Raw genomic sequence first — 15,797 nt, 5'->3', positions numbered from 1 at the left:
TGCAGCTGCCACGACTTGCTCTTGTTCATTAATGTCTCTACATAATTTAATATATGTGTTTAAATCTTCATGTTTCCATGGTCTAATGATATCTCTGCACCAACGATTCGCTTGCTCATAAGCCAGGTGTTTTAGTAATGGCATTGCTTGTTCTGTATTCCCAAAAACTCTGGTAGCTGTTTGAATAAGCCTATCTACAAATTCAGCATAAGGTTCATTAGCTCCTTGTATTACCTTAGATAATTGACCTTGTAAACCTCCATGTCCTTGTAAAGTCTTCCATGCCTTAATTGCATCTGCAGCAATTTGTGCGTATACGCCAGGATCATATGCAATTTGTTGCTGCTGATCCTCATAAGGTCCCTTTCCTAACAACATATCTAGATTTCTCTGAGGATAACCAGCTGCTGCATTTCGCCTAGCCGTCTCCTTGCAAAATTCCTCATTGGCAACCTTCCATAACAGGTATTGTCCTCCATTTAGCACAGCTTTACACATATTAGCCCAATCTGCTGGCGTCATGTTCAAGTTGTTAATGGATTCGACCAAGCTTACAGTGAAGGGTGCTTGAGGACCATAGGTTGTTACAGCCTCTTTTAGCTGCTTCACTGTTTTGAAATTTAAAACATGGTAAACTCGCTGCCCTCCTGCCTCAAATACAGGGCATGTTAATATTTGAGATCCTGTCTCAGGATCCCAACTATCAACTGCGGGGGTTGGGGGCCTCCCAGCATATGGAGGTGGCGCTGTTGGTTGGACACTTACGCCCTCTGGTGATAGAAAGGTGTTAGTAGCAGTCTCCTGTAGAGGTGGTGCTGTTGGTTGGACACTTACGCCCTCTGGTGATAGAAAGGCGTTAGTAGCAGTCTCCTGTAGAGGTGGTGCTGTTGGTTGGACACTTACACCCTCTGGTGATAGAAAGGTGTTAGTAGCAGTCTCCTGTTGTAACTTTCCCCCTGATGGCTTTTTCTGTTTTACACTTTCTTTCTCTGTCTGACTAGCTTGAGAGGCCTTCTCTTTTACTTGAATCTTTTCCTCTGTCTGACTAACTTGAGAGACCTTCTCTTTTACTTGAATCATTATGTCTTCTCCTTCCTCTACCATTGTCTGAACTGAAGGCTTTGGACTAAGCAAACAAGATATGAACGTCCACAATGGCAATGTGCCATCTGGCAGAGTCCCTGGGCTTTTCTTTTCTATTCTTTTTAAATCTTCACCATGATGGTTCCATTGTGATATATTTAACAACTCCTCCTTAAAAAGCCATGGGCTACATTTTTGTATTGTATCAACGTATGCCCTGACTGCTCTTGATTTTACTGGGATGCCTCCTTCCTCTAACAATTTACTTAACACTCTTTCAGTTTGTTTTTTACTAATTTCTGATCCCGTATTTCTACTATAATACAACCCAACAAGATGACGCCAAACAAAACCGAGACAGAATGAAATAAAAAGGGAACAACAAAAAGTCATTATAGCCTTTCTATCCTCCTGACATATGCATCCGTCCTTTCTCCCTATCTGTTCCTCAGACGTAAATAGTTTTACCTCAGATGTGAGTGGTTTTTCTTCCGTCTCACTCATCTCCAGGGACAGGCAACTTAAAACAAAAGTGAAGCAAAATAAAAGAGGAATCTTAAAATGGCTACCCATCCTCTCGCCCTGCCCTCAGGGGCGAGCAGTTTCGCTTACCCTCAGTCGCTCCCCGTGCGAGCCACCAAATGCCGCAGTCTGGCTGGGCACAATCAGGAGCCACTTGTCAAAAGAAAGTAACTTTATTTGTAGAACCACACACGACAAACAAAATAGTCTCTCAGGAAAAACCCTCAGAGCCTCAACTGCCACCACCGGCTTTCCACAAGCCTCTCTCTCCCACACAAGCTTCTCTCCACCTCCCACAATCCTCCTGCTCTTGAGGCCGATTGGCTGGGTCACGTGGGCGGAGCCAAAAAAGTCCCCCAATGAGCAGCTCCGTGGTCTGAAAGGGCAGGGAAACAGCCCAATGAGCATCACCGCAGAGGAGCCAATCAGCTAGATGTTGCTGGGGCCGAGGAGCCAATCAGCTAGATGTTGCTGGGGCCGCTGTGAGCCAATCATCAGCCGGCAGCTGGAAGTTTGCTGGGGCCCCTTCGGCTGTGGCTCTCAACATACTTGTTCCATCCCAAATGTCCTCCCTAAATCCCTGGGCCTGCCTTACTCTACCATGGTATGGTCACATTCAGAATCACTACATTTCTTCCTACTAATCTGATCTATATATTTATAGCCTAAATGATTCTCAATCCAAACCCAGAATTCTCTTGTAGATCCCAAATGTAATTGATATTCATATCTTTCCACTTTTATTGCTCCATATCTTACTTATCCCACTATTGATCTATAGTCAGACAAACTAGATTCACTTACATCTTTGATCCTAAACAAATTCTTTAACTTTTCAAAACCTTATCTTCCTCAATTCATGCAATATACAGGGCTAAAGACAGTAGCTACCTTAGAGAGCTGTGCAAGAATTTACAAACAGGGTGCCTAAGGGCAAAATGGCGTCCAGCTGTTATTCTTCACATCCACCTATTTATTGATTCCATCAGTGAGCTCACAAGTGTTTATTGAACACTTATTTCATGCTTGATGTGTTCCCAGGTCCTAGGGATGAGGGATGAACAAAAAGTCAAGGTTCTGCCCTCTTGGAGTTTACTTTTCTTGTGAGATTAAGGGGCAAGTAAACTGTCATACTGTTCAAATGACTTCCTGTTTGTTAAAGTCAGCAAAAATCAAAGTGTGCCATGAAAGTAATGGTCAAGAAAACTGGAAGACAATCATGTGAAGTCACAAGATGCCAGATAATTTTTCATATAAGAAAATGCTTATTTTATGTGGAAAAAATGCAGGTATAAAATTGAATAAAAATATCTCAAATATGCTTTTTAAAATTAAGATAAGTCAGGCATGGTAGCACATGCCTGTAAGTCCCACCACGCAGGAGGATTGCAAGTTCCAGGCTAGATTGGGAAATTTAGTTAGACCCTGTCTCAAAATAAAATAAAAAGGGCTGGGGATGTAGCTCAGGTACAGTACACCATGGGTTCAATCCTCAGTACCTCAAAAAGGAAAGAACAACAGGGGGAGGGGGAAGGGGAGAGACAGAGAAAATAAATAAATAAATAAAAGCACTGGGGATATAACTCAGTGGTAGAGAGACCCTAGGTTCAATTCCCAGTACCAAATAAATAAATTTATATATATACACACACACACATAAAATTAAGATCAAAGTCGTAACTGTCAAGATCTTAATTTGATAGAAAATAATACACCATGTTCCTGTGTAATTCTACATCATGTACAACCAGACAAACAAGAAGTTATACTCCATTTATGTATGATGGGTCAAAATGCATTCTGTCATGTCTAACTAATTAGAACAAATTAAAAAATTTTTAAAATACACCATGTTAAATTTTAATATACTTAGGTGATTGGGTTTTAGACAATTATTAGTTTTCAGTATTTCAAAAACACAAGATTCCCTTTTAAGGTACAAGAGTCCTTTTTGAAAAATATAACTTAATAGTAAAAGGTGGGCCTAATTCTACCTCATCTCAACAAACAAGTAAGTTTGAAAGAAGTTTTAAAACTGCAAGGTAGGCTGTTTGAAATCACTTCCTCCAATAAGGATGATTTCTGGTTTGAAGATCCAAGTTTTTCATTTACTCAAATGTGGTGAACACAACCAAGTGTTTATAAAATAGGAAATAGAACAGTGTTAGCAGAGCTGCCTGATAAAAATACTACACAGTAAGTCAGGTTAGTAATTTAAAATTTTCTAGTAGCCACGTTTAAAAAATAAAGAGAGGGCTGGGGTTGTGGCTCAGTGGTAGAGCACTTGCCTGGCATGTGTGAGGCACTGGGTTCAATCCTTAGCATCACATAAAAATAAATAAATAAAATACAGATATTGTGTCCATCTACAACTAAAAAAATATATTTTAAAAATAAAGAGAAATTAGGTTAATTTTAATAACATATCTAACTCAATGTATTCACAATTATAATTAATAAAATAATTCAGGTGTAAGATTGTTCCTTTTTTGTTTTGTTTGGCAGCACTGGGGATCCAATCCAATGGTGCTTTATTACTGAGCTACAATTCTGACCCTTTCTTTATTTTTTTGAGACAGGGTCACATTAAGTTGCCAGGTCTGGCCTGGAACTTGCAATCCTCCTGCCTCAGCCTCCCCAGTCACTGGGCTTACAAGCCAGCACCACGGCGCCCCTCATGTTACCACCTTTTACTAATCAGGTGCTTTTACTTAAGCATATCTCTATTCAGATTTGCCAACTTTCAGGTGTTCAATGGCCACATGTGGCCAGTGATTCCTACATTAGATCAGAAAAGCAAAGAGCAACTAAAAGCACCCAGAGGCACCAAGGTACACCTTCTCAATAACCGCCATTTACAAACCAATGTAAGTCAAACACAACAGAGTACTTTCTGAAAGAGCCCATTTTATGAAGTTCAAAATTTACAGGCAAAACTAAGCCAAGAACAGCAATCAAAACAGTGCGGGGGTGGGAAGGTGGAGTTACTGGAAAGGGGCACAAGGGAACTTTCTGGGGTGATATAAATGGTCTTAAGTCTATGATGGGTGGTAGTTAATGGATGTATAATTTGTCAGTCCCATCGATCTGCAGACTTAAAACGTGGCATTTTATTGTATATAAACTATGCATTGATTTTTGTTGTTTAATTTTTCCCAAAAAAAAGCTATTTTGTAGCAATAGCGTAGTTCTGCACTCTGAGCAGTAACCAGCTAATACACCAGGAATGCGAGGGTCGTTGTTTAACGGAGGCAGTAGGGCCAGGAGAGAACAGAAAGACCTTGTTCCTTAAGCTGATCACCAGCCTCGCCGGATTCCCGCGCGGGGCTTCACTTCCGCCAACGCCATCTCGGCGCTGGGGGGGGGGGGGGCAGGAGAAATGGGGCTGGGGGCGCGGATGGCGCGGGAGTGCGCCCCAGGGACGTGCCGCTCCCAACCCCGGACCACCGGCAGCCTCAGGACTGTCTCTGATCGCCCTGGGCAAGAGTGGGCGTCCAGCCCGGCCGCGAAGGTCTGCAAGCGCGAAGTGCAGGACGCACTCCGCTGCCAGCGGGACTCGGACTCTGCGCCAGGGAAGGCGCGGGCGCCATCGCGAGGGGACAAAGGCTCCTAGCTCTCCAGTGCATAGGGACTAGGGGAGTAGGACGGGGGCAGGGAGGCCCAGGGGGCTCGGGATGGCCCAGGCGCCGCGGCCCTGGGGGTCGGGGGAAGGCCCAGCAGGGGAGTTACCTGCGCAGTGGTGCTGGCGCCTTGCAGGGAGGCTGGTGCGGGCTCCGCCCCGCGGCCAGCCTGGCGCTCACCTGTCGAGCTGAGAAGGGGGCCGCCTCTGGGGTTGTCCGGAGTCGCCACCGGGTCCTTCCTGCCGCCCGCACCGCGGAGCCCTCCTCGCCCACCTTCCCCTCTCCGCTTGGCTACTGGCCTCGCTGACTCACGCTAGTGAGCTTGGGTTTGCAACCGTGTTTTGTGCGATCGTCCAAAACAAGCGCCTAAAAAGTGATTCCTCCGGACACAGGCAGCTCCCGACACCCCCTGCTCTGGCCGCCCTTGGCCTCAGGCCTCGCTCAGCCCAGGCCTGCTCCTCCCTCCCTCTCGTGGCTCACTTTGCACAGACACTTCGGGTGTGCAGTGAATTCCACGGTTCCCGCCGAGATCTGGTTTCCCGGCCAACCGAGACCTTCAATCGGGTCCCCCGCGAACTTCACTCGTCACAGTCGTTTGTGGATCACTAGAATGCGGGGATTCTCTTTCCTCCTAAGAAGATTTAGGAGGAAAACAAAAGGGTATTTCTGCCCTAGTTGAGCTCAGGTCTGGTGGGAGGTTTACATATCTATCTATGGGAAGCAGTGAATTTCCATAGAACAATACTTGCTACTGCGCATCAGGGACGACGCGGGGCGGGGGCGCAACTAAGACTTTACAGAGTGACTTTTTTTTTTTAAAGGGTTTGTAGGATGGTTGGTACTAGGAAGGGACCTGGAAGGTTGTTTAGGCGAACACAAAACTGTAAACAAACCTCTGAAGGAGAAAGACTAACTGAATAGAAAGAGTTGAAGTAAACCAAAGATTCAGGATAGTCGTAAAATTTTTAATTACCAGTGTGAGACACTAGCGCGACAAGTTACACCTAGTGGAGTTTAGACATTATAATTGTGAGTTGGGGGGCGAGGTGGGGGTGCATGCCTGTAATCCCAGCAACTCTCAGAGGTTGAAGTAGGGAGGCTGAGGCAAGAGGATCAAATTCCAGGCTAGTCTGAACAACTCATCAAGACCCTGTCTAGAAATGAACTTTAAATAGGACTTGACATATACTTAAGTGGTAGAGACCTGACCTACTTGCAAGCCCCTGGGTTCTATCCCCAGCAAGGGCACAACAGGAATAATAATTGTGTAGTGCTGTCCAGTTATAATTTTGCAACATATCTATATCTATCAGTAGATAAAGATCTGATTGGTAAGACCAGAGTTTGCTGGTGGAGTCCAGTAGGGCAAGAGGAAGGTGCAGAAGTGGACAGTGCTAGAAGGATGCAATTGTAGTAATGGATGACCGGTCTAGTCCTAGAGGACAGGAACTGAAACCAGCAGAGAACTGATAGGCTGAGAGAAAGGAAAGAGAAAGGCCCAAAGAGAGTACTAGAGGACTGGCCAGTTGGCAGCAGTGTGATATTGGAGGCAAAGATTTCAAAGCTGAAGCAATTCAGGAGCTAGTTGCGGTAGCACAGACCTGTAGTCCCAGCAATTCAGGGGGCTCCCAAGTTCCAAACCAGCCTCAGCATTTGAGCAAGACCCTGTCTCCCCCATACACACTGGGAATTGAAGTCAGGGGCACTCAACCACTGAGCCACATCCTAGCCCTATTTTGTATTTTATTTAGAGACGGTCTCACTGACTTGCTTAGCGCCTCACTAAATTGCTGAAGCTCACTTTGAACTCACGATCCTCCAGTCTCAGTCGCCCGAGCTGCTGGGATTATAGGCGTGTGCCGCCACGCCTGACTGCAAGACCCTGTCTTTAAATATAGATAGAGAGAGAGAGAGAGATAGATAGATAAATGGGGCTGGGGATGTAGCTCAGTGGTAAAGCGCCCATGGGTTCAATCCCTGGTACCAAAAGATATAAAAAGGCTGGGCACTGTGGCACATGCCTGTAATCCCAGCAGCTCAGGAGGCTGAGACAGTAGCATTGGGAGTTCAAAGCCAGCCTCAGCAATTTAGCGAGGTACTAAGCAACTTGTGAGATCCTGTGTCTAAATAAAATAAAAAATAGGGCTGGGGAGCTCAGTGATTGAGTGCCCCTGGTTTCAATCCCTGGTACAAAAAATAAAATTACACACACACACACACACACACACACAAAGCAATTCCAGAAGATGAAACAAAGAGATGGCTGCTGAAATGGAATAGAAAAGTGAGATGGGGATGCCAGGACTAGGGTCTAGTGCCTGGAAGCCCTCTTTTTGAACATGGTGGAAGGGGGCAGAAGGATGGTGAACAGAGCTTACTCCATTGAGACCAAGGAACTTCCCGGGAATGTGGGGGAGTGCTGGCAGCTTGGCCCCAGCAAACTTCCAGCTGCCAGCAGGGGAGTGTCCCCGAAGCTGACAGATGACTGCAACTAAGAAGGTTGCCTGGTGCCGGGGGAGGGTTGCTAATGCCTGTAATCCCTGTGGCTTGGGAGGCTGAGTCAGGAAGATCACCAGTTCAAAGCCAGCCTAAGCAAAAAGTAAGGCCCTAAGCAACTCAGTGAGACCCTGTCTAGTATGCTGTTTTTAAGTCCTTTGGGTATAGACGAAGGAGTGGGATAGCTGGGTCAAATGGTGGTTCCATTCCCAATTTTCCAAGAAATCTCCATACTGAAAAGCTAATGAATTTCTAAGCTAAGCAGATCTTTCCCCGCCACAGATTAAAGAGTAGTGTTATGGAAGAAACAGGAGGAGCTGGGGATACTGAGTTCTTTTGGGAAAATAAGCAGAGACATCACTTAGCAGGGTATCCTTGCAGAAGACCCCAGGTCTCCCCCCAATCCTGCCCCAGTGGGGGAGAATAAAATAAGATTACCTTGTAAAAAGGCTGGAAGCACAGAGAAGCTTGTTAATGAAACAAGTCTTCTTACAGAGGGCAGAGTGGAAGGGATGCTTTTAAAGGGATTGATGTAGATAATAATACTTTACACCTGGGGTGTTTGTAAGGTTCCCTTGCACATTTCAGAACTTCACTTTCCGTTTACCCTTTTTGGAATGAGGAACCCGAGGCTCTGGTATTACACTCACCTGTAATACCAGAGACTCTCGAGGCCCGGGCTGGGGATGTAGCTCAATGATAGAGTGCCCCTGGGTTCAATTCCCAGTGATGGAAAGGTCTTGACCAAAGACAATTAGTTAATATGAGTAGCAAAGCCAGGGGCATCAATATCAAATGTCTGGCCCCACAGCCAGACTCTTCATCACGGGATACAGGACCTGATCCAGTTATCTTATTCTATTATTCTATGAGGCTAGTGGATGAAACATATTTTGCAAATACAAAGGAAGGGGGCTATTATGGTAAATATTGCATCTGGAGTTTGGAAATTTAACTATGACCTGGGCACAGGGCACAGTTCATGAGCGTCTGCTCATGAAAAACATAAACAGAAAAAAAATTTTTGATAAGAGTGCATATTGAGGGGCTGGGGATGTGGCTCAGTGGTAAAAGCCTTGGTTAGGGTGAAAAAAAAAGAAAGAGCAGATTGATCAGGTACAATGGCACTCACCTGTAATACCAGAGACTCTCGAGGCCTGGGCTGGGGATGTAGCTCAATGACAGAGTGCCCCTGGGTTCAATTCCCAGTGATGGAAAAAAATGGGGGGGGGGCAGATTGACTGAATTGTACATGATAAAGATGTGTCCTCATTCAGTAGGTGTCTATTCATGGACTACTACCCACATGACATTGTACTGGACCCTCAATCTGATTTTTTTAAAAAAAAGAAGCCGGCGTGGGGGGCACACCTGTATTCCCAGCTGCTTGGGAGACTGAGGCAAGAGGATCGTGAATTCAGAGCCTGCCTCAGCAATTTATCCAGGCACTACGTGACTCAGTGAGACCTTCTCAACAAGAAATACAAAAAGGCTAGGGTGTGGCTCAGTGGTTAAGTGCCCCTGGGTTCAATCCCCTGTACCCCCCCCAAAAAAAAGCCATACACACACACACACACACACATATACATATACACATACACACATTTACCATTGAATTATACACTTTTAAACATGTCAGTAAAGCTGAGACGGGGAAAAAAACAGGTCAGGCTTGTTAAGATAAAGTCCTGAACCTGAATAAAATGTAAATATAGTTCAGTTTGGAATCATTGGCAACCATCCAGAATAGATTGCTGGAGTTGTTTGTGTGTGTATGTATATATGTGTGTGTGTGTGTGTGTGTATATATGTATATGTGTATATGTAATAGACATAATCATCCAGCGTCAATAATTACCAACACATGGCCAGAGTTGTCTAATCTATTACCTGTCCATTTGCCCCCAATTTACCCCCATCTTATATTAATTTGAAGCAAATTCCATACATGGTATCATTTCTTTGGTCAATTCCTCAGTACAGTACAGTTTATATTTAAAATATAAAACTTTAAGAACATACATATATAATACCATCACCACTTTTTTTTTGTACTGGGGATTGAACTTAGGGGCATTTAACACATCTTGGTCCTTTTATTTTTTATTTTAAGACAGGGTCTATGGGGCTGCGGTTGTGGCTCAGCGGTTGTGGCTCAGCGGTAGGGCGCTCGCCTTGCACTTATAAGGCGCTGGGTTTGATCCTCAGCACCACATAAAAATAAATAAATAAAATTTAAAAAAAAAAAAGACAGAGTCTAAGTTGCTGAGGACCTCTCCAAGTTGTAGAGGGGCTGGCCTTGAATTTGTCATCCTCCCCCAGCCTCTGGAGTAGATGGGATTACAGGTGTGCTCCACTAAAACTTTTCAAATTTTCACAATTCCTTAATTTCACAATTATTCAGTGTCCAAATTTCCAATTATAAGCATCATAATTTTTTTCAAAGTTTCTGCTGAATTAGGATCCTAATAAAATGCACAAGTAGCCTCTTTTCTCCCTGTGTTCTAGGGACAAACGAGGCAAGGCACCAAAGACAGCAGGAACAGTTTTATTTGGCTGCAGCCAGGTTCAGAGGGCATAGCTTTTGCTGTAATCAATTAATCCCCTGAACCCCGAGTTCAGGTAGTTTTATACCCAGCATGTAAAGGGAGGGGCTCAAGTTCACAGTCTGCAGAAGCAGCAGCTTTCTCTTTCACTGTTTTGAGCAAGTTAACCCTTCAAGGACAACACCTGGGAAGGGGAGAGCTTCTTCTTCCTTTCTTTCCTCCCCCTGCCAGCTGTTACCATGGAGTCCAATTGCTAACTTATCTTAAAAATGTAGACATCTCTGTGAAGCCCAGCTCAAGGCCAGAGGCCTTGTTTGCACAGTTCTACAAAGTACTATACTAGATACGTTTGTGAAAACTAGTAAGGGGTGTCCAGCACCTGGAGTGCTGGTATCTTCTTGGCCAGTGGCCAAATAAAGCAGGGCTACAGGAAAATAGGAAGTTTATCTACATTAAACTCTTTTGCAGAGACTCTTGCTGGCAGTCCTAAAATCAGCCATGGTGCAGACTTCTGGAGAAGCCCAGTTAAGACTTTTCTGTGGAGAAAGGGGGTGCCACTTCACCTGTAAATTGGATTTAGAAGACTTGGGTTAGCATAGTAATGCCCCAATTCATTCTACTATCTTTTATTCCCATTTGCCATGCGACCAATGTGTGGTACATCATGTACCATCAAAAGAATGAGAAGTTATACTCCATATATGTATAATATGTGAAAATACATTCTACTACCACGTATAACTGCTTAGAAAAAATAAAATAAAAAAAAATCTTTGAAAAGCTAAAAAAGAAGCAGCAGCAGCAGCCGCAGCCTTGGGTTAGTTTTGACTTGGGCTCAGTGGAGGTTAATTTCCGCGCTCGGGGGTGGGGGGGGGGCAGGTCTAGCTGGACCTAAAAAGGTGAGGCTATGTCACCAGCCCAGCTCTTAGAGGCAATCATAAAATGAAACTAGGTATGAATGTGACAAAAAAGCTGTCCAAACACTCAGGTAAATCACCTACAAATCTGGGAAGGAGGGAAAGGGGCGGAGTGGGGCTGAGCTTCTGGGGAAAGCCCTTTGTCCTTTTTCCACGCTTGCAACCAACCAATCTGTCACAATCGCTGCGGAGGGGGCGGGGTGGAGCCTTTGGACGGAAATGAGGCATGCGCGTCCACCGGTAGCGTCGTCACAGAAGGGGGTAGATGGTAGATGGGCGGCACCAGCGTCTCTGCTACTTCCGGCCATTTCCTACCGAGTCTCGCAGAGTCGAGTAGCTACTAGGCAGTTCCCACAGGGGTCTAGGGGGATCCGGACTGCGGCGGCGGCCCGGCGGGCGGGATGTTCCGAGGGCTGAGTAGTTGGTTTGGCTTTCAGCAGCCGGCGGCGGTGGACGAGCCATCCCAAGGAGACGGGCAGTCAGCGGGAGACAGTCCACCTGAGCAGCCCTCGGAGACGGTGGCAGAGTCCACCGAGGAAGAGCAGCACTCTACGGAGGACCAAGAGTTCCTCCACCAGGCCAGAGGCCTCAGCAGTGAGTCTCTCGCGATCCGGGATTGAAAGGGGGTGGGGGGTGTCCCTGGATTGCGAGCCAGGCTGGCTGGCAGGAGCGGGGGCCTGGGAGGAAGGTGGACTTGCGGATCAGTCCTCTAGAGATGAGAGATTGGTGAGAATCTGAGCAAAGCCAAAGTTTCGTCTAGCAGTCAAATCCTGTCCCTGAAGTTCCTGGTGACATGCCATCCTGAATTTTTTTTTTTTTAATCACACTTTTCTTTTACTTAGTTTTTTGTTGTTGTTGTTGTTGTTTGTTGTAGGTTTTTTTTTTTTTTTTTTTTTTTTTTTTGGCTGTGCTTGGCATCGAACATAGATCTGTCCTTGTGCAAGCTAGGCAAGCACTCTACTACTGAGCTGCAACTCCAGCTCTCTGCAAAGTTTTTTTTTTTAATTTTATTTATTTTATTCATTTTAGTTGTTGACAAACCTTTACTTTTTATTTATATATGGTGCTGAGAATGGAATCCATTGCCTCACACATTCAAGGCAAGTGCTCTACCAGTGAGCCACAACCCCAGCCCCTCTGCAAAGTTTTTTAATCATTGGCAGCAGGGCCACAGTGGGTCTGGTCCCATTTGTCTTCGGGTTTTACAAATAATCTGCTTTGTTCAACAGGTCACCTTTACCCAATCACCCCACAGTGGGCTGGAGTCCTTGGAAAAAATGCTTTTTTGCCCTTAGGGTAGAACGTGTTATCTCAAGTAAATAGATAGTTCCTGAATTCCTCAGTCCTGGTTGGTCATCTTGAGTGCAATAGGACCTTTTTCTTGATGTGGAAAAAGAGCGGTCAATTGTCAAATTACTTAGATGTTTTATGAACCATGTCTCATTTCATCTGTTAACCCGTTAAGTCCCCAGTTTTCAATTCTTTGAACACAGATGTTCAAATACTATTTTGAAGTTACCATAAGTGATATGTTTGTTTCTCAATTTAAGTTTTTACAGGTGATCCACATCTGGGATGGTGGGACAAAATGGGTTTAACATCCTCGTGATTTGGGGGAACAAGCCTGAGCTACTGGATTGAAGTTATGCTGATAGTAAATGGTAGAGGTGGTATTTTAATCTGTCTAATTTCAAAGCGGTGCTTTTTTTTTTAGAGGGCGGTATTGGGGATTGAACTTGGGGGCACTTGACCACTGACCCATATCCCCAACCCTATATTTTATTTAGAGACAGAGTCTCTCTGAGTTGCTGAGCACCTCGATAAAATGCTGAGGCTGGCTTTGAACTAGCAATCCTCCTGTCAGCCTCTTGAGCTGCTGGGATTACAGGCATGTGCCACCTCTCTGTTTTGAATTTACAGTTTAGTTATGGGGGCACAGGCAGTACAATACGCATGAAAAATATAAATGCATGCTGTAGTGATTCTGATTCTGAAGAAACCTTCAAGAAACATAGGCCTAGCTAAAGCAGAGAGGGTCTATTAGGTGGTTGAGATAGATGAAAGTGGGATAAAGTTATGAACTGTGAACTATAACGTGTAGGTATTTACATGATTAAATAGAACCATTTTCATGTCATAAGGAGAGAATCAAAGTTGGTTTCTTAAAACTTAGGGCTTTACTGTTGATTTGAAATCTTGTATTTCAATTTAGTAATAAAGACCTCTGAACAGTTTTTAATAAATGTCTTCTGGATGGCTGGGGGTGTGGCTTAGGGTGGAGCACATGCCTAGCATTTATGACATCATGGGTTATGAGGTCAATCGCCAGCATCACAAAGAGGAAAAAATGTAGTTTTGATAGGGTTGACTACTTTGGAGCTAATGTTGCCATCTTTCTTTCCTCACCAGGTTCTCTTTTGATATTTGAGGAGACTGGGGTTAGACGGAAGTTCCTGCCCACTCACACATTGTTTGTAATTTGAAAGTTTCAGAATAAATGAAAGCTCTTGCTTCTAAAATTTATGTGGTTCTAGGACTGTGTAAAGGGTCAGGTATATACACAAACTTTGAGAGAAATAAGACAGATGATCAGATAGTTTGAAAACTGAAATTAAACATCTCTGAGTCTAATTCCCCGTGAGTAGATTGGTTTCTTTAATTTTTTGAAATCTACATGGATTCTCCTAGGAACCTCCTTTGTTCTGCACACCTTTGTTGAGTGCCTGCCTCAACTGGACCTTAGATGCTTTCTGTTGATAGTGATCTATTTATGAATTTAGGCCTTTCACCAGTTACCAATGGTGGACATCCAGGCTACATTCCTCTCTCTCACCCAAAACCAAACCTGATCCTTGGATCTTTCCCACCCCCATAAGTTTATGATGTCCTATGGTCACTGTCTTCAAAGAGGGAATAGTACAGGAACTCAAGAATTCCTCCTTTCTGCTGGTGGCACACACCTGTAAACCCAGTGACTTGGGATGCTGAGGCAGGAGAGTCTTGAGTTCAGAGCCAGCCTCAGCAACTTAGCAACTAAGCAACTTAGTGAGACCCTCTCTCTAAACAAAATATAAAAAGGGCTGAGGATGTGGCTCAGTGATTAAGTGCCCCTGGGTTCAATCCCTGATACAAAAAAAAAAAAAAAATTCTCCTTTCCCCTTAAAGGCACCATGCCCCAAAATAACTTCTATTCACTACAGATCGGTTGGTGTTTGTTAGTCAACCAAATCAGAGCATTATCTGGACTCTTAAAAAGCAAAACAACAAAAAAATACCCTGTATTTCTGGGAGTTTTAAGACTCTGAGTCATTCACACAGCTTTTTAATTTTTTTTTTTTTAGTTGTTGATGGACCTATATTTTATTTATTTATTTATATGTGGTGCTGAGACTCAAACCCAGTTCCTCACACATGCTAGGCAACCCTCTATCACTGAGCCACAACTTCAGCCCATTCACACAGTTTATACTCTTGGGAAGGTAGCCAATATTTTCAAGTTATGGCTTTTTCAGCATAGTCCCTATAAGACCAGCCTGTGCCCAGGAATAGAGGTCTGGCCACCTCTTCTAATTGCTCTTTTGAGGATTGCTACTGCAGTGGGACTTTGTGAATAAAGGCATCCTCCCTTTTTTTCCCTATAGAGAAAATCCATCTCAAGTTCCAGATGCCTGACTTAGAAACTAAGAAGACTCCAAAAATTAGTGTGTACATAGGAAAAGTAATGTGTCTGCTTTCATGTAGAAGTAGACTATCTAATTGAGTTCCAGTGACCGCAGTTTTGATGACAGAGTCAGATACACAGTACAAATGGTCATGAGCTTGAATCCCATGGCTTATGCACAATATCCTTTAGAACTGGGGGTTTTAGTTCAAAAAAGAAATATCTTAGGGACATTGCTTTAGAAATGATTTTCATTTTGTGAGATGTCAGACCTAAAATTGACAGGTGAAAGTGTCATATGAGAAGTGAAAAGAAATTTCTAATTAGATGTGGGTAAAAGTAATAATTTTCTGCCCTTCAAAGTCCCCAAAACCACCTCAGTTCAATGATTGGTTAGGAGGACTCACAGCTCTGATTTATCACAATGAAGATGGCAAAGTTAGCAAAAGGAAAAGGTGCATGAGGCAAAGTCCAGAGGAAGCCAGTGGAGTCACAGGACATGCTTAATTCGTCCAGCAGTGAGTTGCGACAATGCATGTGAAATGTTCTCTACCAGGGAAGCTCTTTAGAAAATGAGTGCCCAGGATTTTTATGGATGGCAGGTCACACAGGCACCCTATGTCTACAATGTACTGTAATTCCAGACTCCAGAAGGAAAGCAGGTGTTGACTATGAACCATAATATTCACACACAGTTTAGTGAGCCACTCTCACAGTTTGGGGAGTGGTAGAAACCCTACTGAAATCCAAGTTGCCAAACACTAGCCAATAGCCAATCTTGAAAGCAGGCCTTTTAGGGGGTGAGGTATAACTCAGTGGTAGAGTGAGCACTTACCTAACACATGCAAGGTGCTGGATTTGATCCCTAGAAACACACACACACACACAGGCCATTCCAAAGATAGCAGTCTTGGGCCTGCCCAGTTGAATGAATACTCTTGTTGTCTTTGAT

At 44.2% G+C, this 15,797-nt stretch overlaps 2 protein-coding genes across 7 annotated transcripts in view; one reads left to right on the top strand and one right to left on the bottom strand.

Moving 5' to 3' along the window:
- Nucleotides 1-5,802, bottom strand: part of Ctps2 (CTP synthase 2) — a 99,288-nt gene extending 93,486 nt beyond the window's left edge. For 2 of the 6 annotated variants that reach the window (XM_046424296.2, XM_058572563.1), the window contains exon 1: nt 766-1,119. In XM_046424296.2, coding sequence (XP_046280252.2) covers nt 766-1,104 — 339 coding nt within the window. In that variant the 5' untranslated portion in view covers nt 1,105-1,119. Of the gene's footprint in view, nt 1-765; nt 1,120-2,496; nt 2,650-5,334 lie in introns of those variants that run through there. The other 4 variants (XM_058572564.1, XM_058572565.1, XM_046424297.2 and 1 more) reach the window with 4 other exon arrangements.
- A 5,648-nt stretch (nt 5,803-11,450) lies between these two features.
- The window catches only part of Syap1 (synapse associated protein 1), a 32,730-nt gene continuing 28,383 nt past the window's right edge, over nt 11,451-15,797 (top strand). The window contains exon 1 of the mRNA XM_046424286.2: nt 11,451-11,778. Coding sequence (XP_046280242.1) covers nt 11,586-11,778 — 193 coding nt within the window. The 5' untranslated portion in view covers nt 11,451-11,585. The remainder of the gene's footprint in view (nt 11,779-15,797) is intronic.

The sequence above is a fragment of the Marmota monax genome, unplaced genomic scaffold (genome assembly GCF_021218885.2).
Source record: "Marmota monax isolate L192 unplaced genomic scaffold, Marmota_monax_Labrador192_F-V1.1 WCK01_AAM20220418_F8-fsc00089, whole genome shotgun sequence".
NCBI classification, from domain to species: domain Eukaryota; kingdom Metazoa; phylum Chordata; class Mammalia; order Rodentia; family Sciuridae; genus Marmota; species Marmota monax.
Note: the sequence above shows the minus strand (reverse complement) of the source record. Positions and strands in the feature narration are given on the sequence as shown.